The following is a 12,809-nucleotide window of genomic DNA, read 5'->3' as shown; positions in this document are numbered from 1 at the left end:
CGTCGCCATGAAGTCGGTGTGGGTGCTTGCTCTGGCGTGCACGCTGCTCCTGGCCGGTGAGTGCCTGCGGGCTTCTAGAAGCTTCTGGGGGTTGGTGGTTGAAGGGGGGTGCCGGGGTCTCGGCCAACAGCCCCCTTTCCCCCCTCTTTACTAGGGTAAGGGGGACGGAGCCCGACGAGAAGGGAGGTGGGGCCCTTGGCGTTTGGGGCACCTCTCACTCTTTCCCCATCGCCGCTTTCCTCCGTGCGGGCGTATTGAGAGGGGGAAGGCGGTGCCCGGCCTCCTGTCTTGCTTTCCCCGGGCTGCTGCTGCCGCTGCCGTCGCCACTCTCCAGGGAGTAGGGGGGAGGGGAACTGTACGCCTAACGCGGCTCATGCGCCGTCACGGGCGGGGGCGGAGGGGAGGGGGTGTCCGTCCCCTTCCCCCTTCTGTGATGTCTCCGGTTGGGCTGAGCTTTCCTCGGGGGGGTGGGGAGGAACAGAACTGAGCCTAAAACTGTGGGGAAGGGTAAACGGAGTATGTAGTGGGGATCAGGCTCTGATCGTCGGATTCCTTGTTTTCCCAGTATCCGTTAAAGCCGATGAAGTGGATGTAGATGGGACCGTGGAAGATGACTTGGGTAAAAGCAGAGAAGGGTCTCGAACAGATGACGAAGTTGTTCAGAGGTTAGTACGTGCGGTTCTGGGTAGGCAACTTTTGAAACGCTCAGGCTTTCCCTTGCTTTTGAAGCGTCAGCTCGAGCATCGGTAATGCCTAAAGCCTCAGAAATAGGGAGGGAACACCATTAGAAAGAGAATTATTCAGCTGAGAGAAGGAAAATATTCATGGAAAATACTGTTCCCTTCTAAATAGAAGTGAGCCTGAGAACTTGGGTTTAGAAATACTCAACTTGTTTTTGTCAAATATCAATAGTTGTATAAATAAAGATACAATAATAGGGGTTTATTCTTGGCATGTGCTAAATGGTGTCAGTTTAGTGTCTACTGATGAGGTAGCTCTATGCCTATGAACCACCTCACCTCCTGTGAGGTATACCACAAGCTGAGGATTACAGTGGATTTAACATAACTCTATTCTTCCCTGAATTTCTCTTTAGGAAAAAAGTCTTACAAGTATGGATCTCCACTCCGGTTTTTAGATTAAGGTTATGCAGTTGAGGATAGCTACTGTTGCACTTACCTCATTTGATCATGGAACGTTTGGGCTCTGTCAGCGATTAAGGGTATCGTTCTAACTAGACTAATAGTGCTGTTGCTAGACGATAAAATTAGTGATACTGTTTGTGGACAAGACTACTTGACAGGTTTTCTTTGTCCTAACAGAGAGGAAGAAGCTATCCAACTAGATGGCCTAAATGCATCCCAGATCAAAGAAATCAGAGAAAAATCTGAGAAGTTTGCATTTCAAGCAGAAGTGAACAGAATGATGAAACTTATCATCAATTCTTTATATAAAAATAAAGAGGTTAGTGCTTTTGTCAGTAGAACGTGTTAGAACTGTTTGTGTGTGTTCTGGAATTCCTGACTACTGGTTTCTATTTCAGATTTTCCTTAGGGAACTTATTTCAAATGCTTCGGATGCTTTAGATAAGATACGGTTAATATCCTTGACTGATGAAAATGCTCTTGCCGGTAATGAGGAACTTACAGTCAAAATCAAGGTAAGAAGCATCAGGTACAATCATCTCTTAGGGAGGAGTGGTGGGAGGAATGTAAAAAGATAGTGCATTGTTAGACCTAAATTTTTTGGCTTAATACTGATGCAAATACAAATTAGGACCATGTCAGGACCCCTGCAGTTAACTATATCAGACTATATCAAAGAATACTCTTCTTTTAATGGTGAAAATATATTTCTGATTCTATAAAGAGAAACTGAAGTATTGAAATACTTCAAAGGTAGGTCTTCCTCATTTCTGTAATTACTGCAAATTCAAATTATTTTAGCCAGGCATGTGTTAATTTGAATAGCTGCTACTCTACTTACTACTTTTTCCATGGCAGAGTATTAAAAGTGAAGTCAGACTCCATCTTTTTCTTTTGTTTTTTTCAGTGTGATAAAGAGAAGAACATGCTTCATGTTACAGATACAGGTATTGGCATGACAAAAGAGGAGTTAGTTAAAAACCTGGGTACCATTGCGAAGTCTGGTACAAGTGAATTCTTAAACAAGATGACTGAAATGCAGGATGATAGCCAGTCAACATCTGAGTTAATTGGCCAGTTTGGTGTTGGCTTTTATTCTGCTTTCTTAGTAGCAGACAGGGTTATTGTCACATCGAAACACAACAACGATACTCAGCATATTTGGGAGTCAGATTCAAATGAATTCTCTGTGATTGATGATCCAAGAGGAAACACTTTAGGACGTGGCACAACCATAACGTAAGTATTTTCTTTGTACCCACACTATTTTTTTATATTTAAACCCACTTTGCTTGTTGGAGTATGTGGATGACTTTAGCATAGTGACTCATTGTTTGATTCCTATAATACAGCTTTTTCCAGTTTAATAGAAACATGCAAACTATTAACTGCATCCAGAATAGATGTGGAGTGATAATGTAGTTCACTTTACGTTCCCGTAGATGAGCTAACAAAACCATGAGCATCTTGACAAGTAACTGTCAGCAAGTAATTCCAGACAGTTCAGCTGCCTGCAGACTCATTCAATTCCTCAACACAGTTGTGGCCTGTCAAAACCTGTACAGGGGCTGTAGAGCTTCCTCTTGGAAACTGACTGCTGTTTATATACCAGTGAGACTGGTCTGATGCAAATCTAAAACTAGAGGTAGTTTGAGAGTCCTATTTGCATTGCTTTCATGAGCAGATAGACTTACTTGATTTGGGCTTAAAGGACTACTTCCTGAAGAAGGTGCTTAGTATGAGAAAGTTTGTCTCAGTGTTGTAGTTCCAAGTAAAGTCAGTGAGAGTGCATCAGGGTCCTGATAAGTATCAATATGGTTTGAGGTTTTCATTTAGATTCCTGGATATTGTGTTCTGCCCCAGTTGTTGAAAACAGTTACCCCTTCTCGTTGGAGCAGTTTAGTAGGGATTGTATTTTTTAATAACTTGCAGCTGAACTAGTAAGAGATCACTTGCATAAATTTGCATCCCTACAGCTGCATCAGTAGGAAAATGCATCTTGTTCTGTAAAACTATTTTGAAATACTTGTCCAGCACTTTGATTGAATGTGTTTTTTATTTTCCTTAGCCTTGTGTTGAAGGAGGAGGCATCTGATTATCTTGAGCTGGATACTGTTAAAAATCTAGTAAAGAAATACTCACAATTCATAAACTTCCCCATATATGTGTGGAGCAGCAAGGTAGGTACATTTAACTGAGCATTGCACAGTGTGAGCTTTGGTTGTGAAAACTGTCTGTCCAGATCTTTTAGGAATGATAAGGGCATACTATAGAACTTGTCTAAATTCTTCTGCTGATGACTCTTACGGACAGTATTCTAGTTACTTGCATTCCAAAAGTTAGTGTGTTGCAAAAATCACAAATTTTCAAGAAACTTTGTTTTATTCTGACTCAACTTTACCAAAGGAGAAAGACTGTGCTAATGATGAAGAAAGCTCTTCTTCCATGGGCTTTGGTAGCTGGAAGCTTTGATAAGCTCTCAAACAGGGACATGGTTATGTTACCTCTGAAAATAGGGCAGTGTCTTAACTTTTAGGCCAGCTGTTCTGAAGTTTTCTTGGTGTAGCACTAAAAATCACCCAAGTCTCTGATCAGCTTTACACATAATGGTAATGTAAAACTAGGAAAAACTTAAATTTGAGTACGGTGACCTTCAGGTACGTTGAAGGAAAGCATGTATTCATGAAAAATGCAATTAAAAAAAACTGTAGCTACCTATAGAGAAATACTTGCAATAGGTAAATAGAGCACTAGTTTAATTTGTGTTGAGAGAATACTAGAACATACCTGTTAGGAAGCCAAGCAGTCCAAGTCTCCACTTTCAGTTGCCTCTTTAGACAGAGACTGTTGAAGAACCCATTGAAGAGGAGGAAGCAAAGGAGAAAGAAGAAGCAGATGATGATGAAGCTGCAGTTGAAGAGGAGGAGGAAGAAAAGAAACCAAAAACTAAGAAGGTAAGCTTTGTTAGACTTGGGGTTTGTAACTCCTGTCAGATAGTTCAGCAGCTTTTGTAGCTTTCCAGAGACACACTCCTGTAGAGTGTGTGTGCTTTCAAACACAATCCTGTTTAAGTGCAGTTAGACCTCTTGTCAGGGAATAAGATTGTAAACAAAGCAGACTTGATTGAAATCAATCTGACAATAGCCTTCTGAGGCAGACCTAGACTTGATTGAAATCAGTCTGACAATAGCCTTCTGAGGCAGACCTATGACCACTTGGTCATAGTTAAAATCCAAAGTTAATGTCTATAATTATATAGAATGTAGTTAAAGACTATTTGGAGTTCTGGTCTCAGAACTAATTGTAAATACTTGAATGAAGTGCTGGAAATGGTAGTTGACTTCAGTCATCTGACACTGACTAGTTTAAATTGAGTATGCTCTGCTGGAAATCTTTTTTCAGAATGGCAGTAGACCAGAAATACTGATACTTGGTGAATGTGTTAAATGTACGTAGGACACACTGTAGTGTAGAATTAAGCTTTGTTCCTATGTGTTACACTACTGTGTAATACTTGAATGAGAAGTAGGCCGTTGCATAATTTTTGTAGATTAGAAAGAGCAAGTATTTTTGACATGCTATTTTATGACTTTAAGACAGTCCACTGAGGCTGACTTAACCTGAAGTAAAGAATGAGTGTTCATTACACTATTGTGCTTACCTACCTAGGTTGAAAAGACTGTCTGGGATTGGGAGCTCATGAATGACATAAAACCAATCTGGCAGAGACCATCTAAAGAAGTTGAAGAAGATGAATACAAAGCTTTTTACAAAACCTTTTCCAAGGTAAGCTCTGACCCTCAAGATTGTTCCAAAGCAAGAAACTTGCTATAGTATCTCTTGCTGTGTAAACAAAACTGAGTGCTTATAGGATAGGCTATTTCTGAAGAAATAATTAATTGCTGTCAGTAGATAGACTGAATTGCAGAGAACTTAGGAAGATAGCATCTCAGTTAGGAGCTTAATCTTTTTCCCAGAGAGAAGATATGTCCACACAAGTGCTGAGTGGCCTAAGTTTGAGAAGTAGTATGTTCCAGCTCATACTTTTTAGTCTGAGAGTGGTGGTGCTTGTGTTGTATGTGGTGTAAGAAAGAGGAAGATCCAGCTTTCTAGAAAAAATATTGTCTATGTGTAAATACAGTGTAATGTATTACTTGGGGGTCTTTTACTGTGCTGTCATGATAACTGTACTGTATTGGTTACTGTCCAATTGGTAACTTTTTAGTAGTTGGCTTGTAAAAATGGGAAAAAATACTTTAAAAAAAATCCTAGTAGGTCTCAAGGAAGGTTACTTCTATGTGAGTAAGTCAGCTGAATCTGGAACTTCTGTCTCCATAATAGATACTGACAAAACATGGTTAGATAGTTTAATTGTAAAATAACTGCACTTATTTGGAAAACCCGTGTAATGACTGGAAACACATTAACTCCCTGATATTTTCCCCATGTGACTTAAAAGAATTCTGTCTTCACAGGAACACGATGACCCAATGGCTTACATCCACTTCACTGCTGAAGGGGAAGTAACTTTCAAATCTATCTTGTTTGTTCCTAATTCTGCTCCACGTGGCCTCTTTGATGAATATGGATCCAAAAAAAGTGATTTCATTAAGGTAGGACAAGCAAGTGTTTAGGTATGATTGTGTGGAAAAAAAACCAAACCACACAAGTAATGTGGCTGCTGTTTTCTCTTGTAACTCAGCTGTATGTTCGAAGAGTGTTCATCACTGATGACTTCCATGACATGATGCCCAAATATCTTAACTTCGTTAAGGGTGTTGTAAGTATTACAAGTCTTACTTGCATTTGAATTTTTTTAATCTTCGAATACTGTTAGTTATACTTAAGAAGTTTCTTCCTCCTTTAGGTGGATTCTGATGATCTTCCTTTGAATGTATCTCGTGAAACACTTCAGCAGCATAAATTGTTAAAGGTAAGCTAATTGATCTTATATTCCTTCATTGTAAACACATGACAGTAGCAAGGTTTAGAAGAATAACTTGATTAATTTTACTTTATATAAGCAGTATGAAACTAAAGTATAGGAACCCAAGCATTGCTGTTTTCAAGCTACCTCTGTTCACTTTAAATCAGAGACATGAAGTGTCTTGAAACCATCCTGTGCAGGGGGGTTGAATTGAGGATTCTTCCAAGTGCTTATTATAACTTGCTATTGCTGCTTTTTTAGGTGATCAGAAAGAAACTTGTTCGCAAAACTCTTGATATGATCAAGAAAATTGCAGAAGAAAAATACAATGACACATTCTGGAAAGAGTTTGGTACTAATGTAAAGCTTGGAGTTATTGAGGATCACTCCAATCGTACACGACTGGCTAAACTTCTTCGCTTCCAGTCTTCTCATCATGAAAGTAACCTCACAAGCCTTGACCAGTATGTGGAAAGAATGAGAGAGAAGCAAGACAAAATTTATTTCATGGCAGGTGCCAGCAGAAAGGAGGTATGTGGGCATGGAAGAAAGAAGGAACAGGAAAACATTAGGCTCCTAGTTAAGGTAGAACCATATTTTTGCTGTAAATGTGGGGACTCCATGCTTATGTTATACCAGAGTTCAGTTTTCCTTGTACCAACACTTGTCAAATAGTTGTGCAGGTTTCAGTAGCTGTTGGTACCAATGTAATTAAAGTGGCATCTTATCTGTTTTGTCATCTTAGGCTGAGTCCTCACCATTTGTTGAACGTCTCCTGAAAAAGGGCTATGAAGTGATCTATCTGACTGAACCTGTAGATGAGTACTGTATTCAGGCTCTGCCAGAGTTTGATGGGAAGAGGTTTCAGAACGTAGCAAAAGAAGGAGTTAAGTTTGAAGAAAGTGAAAAGTCTAAGGAGAGTCGTGAAGCCTTGGAAAAGGAATTTGAACCACTCTTAAATTGGATGAAAGACAAAGCTCTAAAAGACAAGGTAAAATGTTACGCTATATGTAATGCTTATTTGTAAATGCTGTTGTACTCGCTACAACACACCTTCCAGATTCTTTGGGCATAGACTTGACAGTAGCTTCTCTGTCTTTCTATGGATAAACAAACATGTTTAATACCTTTATTACAGGAAGGTAATGAGTTAGAATGTCATCTTAGAGCCTTTAGAAAATAGTAATGTGACAGGAAGTTTCAGAGTTACTTTATTCCCTGTATAAGCTACTAGCTCTGTGAACTAACATTAAGGCTTTCTTTTTTTCTGCAGATTGAAAAAGCTGTGCTATCTCAACGTTTAACCCAGTCTCCATGTGCTCTTGTGGCTAGTCAGTATGGATGGTCTGGTAACATGGAAAGAATCATGAAGGCTCAAGCTTACCAAACTGGGAAGGATATATCTACAAAGTATGCTTTCAGTTATGTAGCAGTAGATGTGAAATGTAGCTGATGTCCTCCCTTCTGTCTGGTTCAGATGATCCTTCATATTTTTAGGTCACTTAGAACCAAGTTGCAGTCTCCATCATAGTCTTCCATTGTTATTTCAAAGCCCAGTGTGTAAAAATGCCTGGTCAGCAAGGCTATCTGTCACTTGGTGACAAGAGGAGATGAACTCTCTTAGTAACTGAAATGCTTTTTAGACTTAAGCTAGTATTAAAGTGGGGCAGGGGGAGGAATACAGTTGTTACTGTGGGTTTAAAGATGTAGCTGGGTCCTGTACTTCAAAACTTAGTGATGTAACTTCTGTTCTTTTCAGTTACTATGCTAGCCAAAAGAAGACATTTGAAATTAACCCCAGGCATCCGCTGATCAAGGACATGCTGAGGCGAGTCAAGGTAAACAAATAATAGTAGTGAAACACTGACTACTTGGCTGTATACAACCTAGTTAACAGTTCTGCTTATTGTTTGTTTTTTCAATGCTCTTTCACATCAGGAAAACGAAGATGACAAAACAGTTTCAGATCTTGCAGTGGTATTGTTTGAAACTGCAACTTTGAGATCAGGATATATGTTACCAGACACTAAGGAATATGGAGACAGAATAGAAAGGATGCTTCGTTTAAGTTTAAACATTGACCTGGATGCAAAGGTTAGTTTGCTTCCAACTTGGGGCTGATACTTGACTTATTGCTGCTACATCTTAAAAAGCAGATGTTCCGTAGGCTTGCATAAAATGAAATGTGTCCAGCTTCCTACACTTCAACTGGGCTCCTGGGTGGGAAACAGAGTCTGTGTCTTGATGCTCATATCTTCCCTTCCACTTTTCTTTCCACACTCTTCTTTCCAGTTGCTTGGGATTCTGCTCTTCCATTACACCTTTCAAGTATTGTCCTGTCCTTAACTGAGTGGTGGTTCTGTGGGAGTAAATCAGGGGCCAAAGGCACATATGCCTGCCTCATTAATGGAGAAGTTCATAAGTGTGTATAAGTAACATGGGTTCTCATAATGCTGTTGGGAGAACTTGGGCCGAGTACCTTGCTGGAGGAGGCATGATAGTGTGTCAGGGCTAAACAGAACTTGCCTTCTTCAGGTAGCTTGGGGCAAATGTTTGGAACTAGTAGTGAATACTTCTATGGCCTGTAATTAGCTAGTCCACAACTAGTATAAATGTCCTAAGCAAACAAAGCAAATTGCTTGTGACCTTCCTACAGGTGGAGGAGGAACCTGAAGAGCCTGAAGATGCAGCTGAGGAAGCAGAGCAAGATGAAGAGGAGGTGGATGCTGATGCTGAAGACAGTGAAACACAGAAGGCAAGTCTCAAGTTTGACACTTTTCGTACCAATATTTATGTGTAGTTTGTCTCTGGTGCTTCCTGGCACCAGACTTGTTTACTTTGCTTTTCCTGACACCAGTTTTTAGTGTGAGGTTTTCCAAGCTTTTCTGGGGGGGAGGGAGTGGAACAACTGCAGCACAAATGACACTCCTCTGTATATTCCTCAAACTATATTGTAAAAAGAAAATAGGTAATGTTCAAAGTTGGAGCTAAATTAAGCTTTTAAGAGATTGTAACAGTGCCCTGTGGCAAGAAAACAGCAGCAAATCCTCTACAATGAACTTAATGCAATCTGTTGGATTTCTACAGCTTGTGGGCAGTAAGATCAACAAATTGGCAAGAGTATAGTTTCAAGTGCTTACAACACTACTGACAACACACAATAGTTGAACTGTTTAGAGGTAATGAAGTCAGCTTTCACTTAGCTAATGTCTGCAGTTTTAATGATGTCTTGATGGATACTTGGGTTCAGTTCTTCTGGGACAGCTCTTGTAATCTATTCTGCTTTCAAAAAGCAATGTTCCAATTCTGTTTGTCTCTACAGGAATCCACAGATGTGAAAGATGAACTGTAAGCTGCACTCAACTACCGTCCTGCATTGGGGGGTTAGGAGGGAATGTGAATTAGATTGTTTTGTTTTTTTCCACTGTAAAATGTTGAGGGATGGTACGGGGTTTAAGGGTAAAGGAGAATTTTTTTTAAGTTGACTTTTCTAAAAACATTCCTCATGAATGTAAATTTGTATTATTTAACTGACTTGGTGTAAAATCTTGTCATGTACAAAATAAAATGTTCCCAAACACCACTAACTCTTAAACTTCACATAGTAAGCTCATCTTGTGGACTACCACAAGGAACTGAAGGGATTGTTTTGAGTATTCAAGTTCTTTGTACAACAGGCACTCTGCAGTCCTTGTGCCTTTCCACACTGGGACTGTGATGTATGGCTGTGGCTGGGTTTGTTTTAACAAACCTGCTGTGCTGTTCAGCCAAAATATACCTGGTATGTGAGTGCTATACTGAACTTGCTAGTTGAAATAAATATTAACAAAGTTACGCATCTACTGACATACAAAGAAAGATGAGATAGGGCATTTAAAAATAGTGTTGGAACTGAAGTCCTGCCAGCTTGCACTGGACTACCTGACTCCACTGTACAGAATGGGCAGTGGTAGTTTTTACAGCTAAGCTGAGCCAAAAAAAAAAAACTTACTTTAACTAAAGGTGTGACCAACAACACCCAGAAGTGGTTTACTGCCTGTGAGCTGACACAATCTTCCACAGTATTTGGTAACCCTGCCTTTAACTTGCATAGCTTTCCTAACAGCTACAGCAGTACTGCTTTCTGCAGTTTTTTAAAGGTGGAAGCTCTTGTCTGTTACAATTGTTCCTTAATGTATTGTTCTTGACATTTTCACTCTTGTCCTATGTCTCTTTAGTACAGCAAAGCACTGTAAATACTTAATCTAACTCAAACTCAATCTGTTGATTTGAAATTGTAATGTAGGCAGGTTAAACTGGAGGCACCACTGTCTCCTAGTCATTGTATTGGCTTTATGTGGTGTTTGGATGAAGCACTGCATTTTATCACTGGTGCCTCTACTTTGAAACACCTTCACAAGGTTGGTAAAGTGTTTATACTGAAGTTGTGTTGGTTTTGCTGCCTTCTGTGGAAGAACTACATAGGAGTAGTACTTCTATACTGTGACTCTACTTAAGAGCTGCTCACTTGTTTTGTTAACAAAACTTCCCTGGAGTTTTACAATCTGAAGTGAAACAAACTGTTTCTAGGTAGGCAAGGGCACTAAATGCTGACCTGAAGCATTTGCTTTCCATTTACTTTCTCTAGGCTTTTTCTAGATTGCCTGACTACTGTTTCCATGCAATAAATACAAGTGCTGTGAATCAGTGTGGTTATTGAGTTAGGGCTTACACAGAGATGTTTGCTCTATTGAAGTATACTGTTCAAGGAACGGGAGCTTGGTTTTGTTTGAGGGAGTTTGGGGTGGTTTGGTTTTTGCTCACTGTAGTAGTAGTTCAGATGTGCTGTGAGAACCTTTTGTTACTATAGCATGCTGTGAGTGGTCTAACCCTAGCGTGTAGTTTAGCAGCTAGCAATAGCAGTCCTTTGTTCGTAACTTACTGAACAGAGCCGATACACCACTTCTTGAGGCATGGTCCTCTTACTATGGCAGTGCAACTTCTGTGCTCTGTAGCAGTCAGCTGCTGCTGAGGTCTTGATTTAGTACTTCCTAAAATACCATTTACAGGGATATGCTTCCAAGTATATCCTTACTATGCACCCTGCTCTGACCAGCCTGAGCAGCAAATGCAGCTCAGGCCTACTGTGGTTAAGAATGCTTCAGCTCACAAACTGAAAATGACTGTTGGAAGCATAGGCTTGTTTGCTACAGTATTCTTAACCTGTTAATTACTTGTAGGCTTAAGCAGTTTTTGCTCTGTTATGTAGCTTAAGTTCTCAATGGCTTTATTGATTTTTAGGATGGTATACCTAATTTTCTATTTCAGAAAAATAAAGAGCCCACTGGAGAGTTATGCTTTGTGCTTCATCTTCCTCAGCTGAGGATACCATGTGTAACACAGCTGTGGTCCGGCTATTTTGTCTACCATGAAGTGACAAGTGTTTGCTATTAATAAGCACAAAATGCAGTTGGAAGCTTGGTTTGTTGGGGTTTTTTTTACTTCATAAAGCTGACAGAATAGTGTCAACTCTGGAAGAAGTGTCTCCCAGTTGTACTGAGGATATTTCTTTCAGTGCCCCAGTCATGCTGATTCTGGGGATGTCACCTCTGCTGTTAGAAACCTGGTGTATTGTCAGCCTTGCTCTTCCTAGATGGACACTAATGAGAACAGTGCTAGCAAAAGCTGGGCTAATAAGCTGTTCCCTGTTGCTCACTTTCCATTAGCAGCAGGATATGTTTAGAAATGCAAGCTAAATTAGTAGTAACTTCCCTCTGCAGCCTTTGGATCTGAAATAGGGAGAAATGCATCTTTTGTGTCAGAAGTCAACATAATGACAGAGGTCATACTCTTGACACAGCATGAGTAATGGGTAAGAGTTGGTGAATCCTGGCTTTCTAAAGGGATAACTGAAAAACTGCTGTTCTTGGTAGAGCAGGAATGAAACACCGCTGAACTGCTCCATCTTGTCTCTTCAATAAACTTCATCTTGTGCTGAGGTGGAAGGTTGTCAATCAATCAGCTGTGTTTAGGTACAGTAAAGGAAAAAGTAGTTTCACTAGGATTGAATTTAGTAAAATATTCTCATTGATTGATCTCATTTGGGCATAACCTCTGAGATTTACTTGAGGCCTTTTTATTGGTGATGGCTGTCAGTGATAAGGGGATCTAGTAACACAAAGTACAGGCTGCAGCCTGAACACCCCCATGGACACCTAGGAGTGGGAGAGGATCTCATCCCACTTCAGCTGCTCTTCCACATCAGCCAATAGTTGCAAAATGGTGTGAGAGCAGAGGCACATACACAACATGTTGAGGAACTACAAACCTTTCTTCCTAGGAAAAATACTCCCAACTTACACAAAATAACAGCTTCACAGCTGGAACAGAATGTAAAAGTAGCACTTTCAGTGATCATTTCTGCTATTACAAGAGCTCCAAGTACTTTGCTAGTAGGAATTGCGGAAATTTTTTATTTCCTCAATCTGTCAGATGGTGGTTTTCTTTCCCAAGTTAAACCCGAGTAAGAACAGAGGGGAAAGCCTGTGCCTTGTCTTGGTACCTTTATCAAAGGAAAGCTCTCCCCAACCTTCACAAGCTCTACCACATACCATTAAACCCTGGGTTGTCACACCATCTTGTGGTTGAGATGATCTTTATGTTGAGACTTTGTGTATCTTCCCGAGTTCCTGGTGTGAGCGTTTTGTGGCGATCCTATTTTGGGACTGGAAGGTAAACCTGCACTTGTTATTTCAGTT

General features: G+C 40.2%; 1 protein-coding gene across 1 annotated transcript; it reads left to right on the top strand.

Moving 5' to 3' along the window:
* Nucleotides 1-7: 7 nt before the first annotated feature.
* On the top strand, nucleotides 8-9,424 carry HSP90B1 (heat shock protein 90 beta family member 1; the record flags this gene model as incomplete). Its single annotated transcript, XM_081996621.1, has 18 exons — nucleotides 8-56; nucleotides 566-665; nucleotides 1,323-1,464; nucleotides 1,544-1,660; nucleotides 2,053-2,384; nucleotides 3,214-3,325; nucleotides 3,983-4,099; nucleotides 4,815-4,931; nucleotides 5,621-5,758; nucleotides 5,848-5,925; nucleotides 6,013-6,078; nucleotides 6,334-6,603; nucleotides 6,818-7,063; nucleotides 7,346-7,482; nucleotides 7,832-7,910; nucleotides 8,011-8,166; nucleotides 8,729-8,827; nucleotides 9,395-9,424. 18 exons carry the CDS (start codon nucleotides 8-10, stop codon nucleotides 9,422-9,424), a joined length of 2,385 nt encoding a protein of 794 aa, XP_081852747.1.
* Between the last annotated feature and the right edge of the window lie 3,385 nt (nucleotides 9,425-12,809).

Source organism: Phaethon aethereus, assembly GCF_964289735.1.
Source record: "Phaethon aethereus genome assembly, chromosome: 1".
In the NCBI taxonomy this organism is placed as follows: Eukaryota; Metazoa; Chordata; class Aves; order Phaethontiformes; family Phaethontidae; genus Phaethon; species Phaethon aethereus.
Note: the sequence above shows the minus strand (reverse complement) of the source record. Positions and strands in the feature narration are given on the sequence as shown.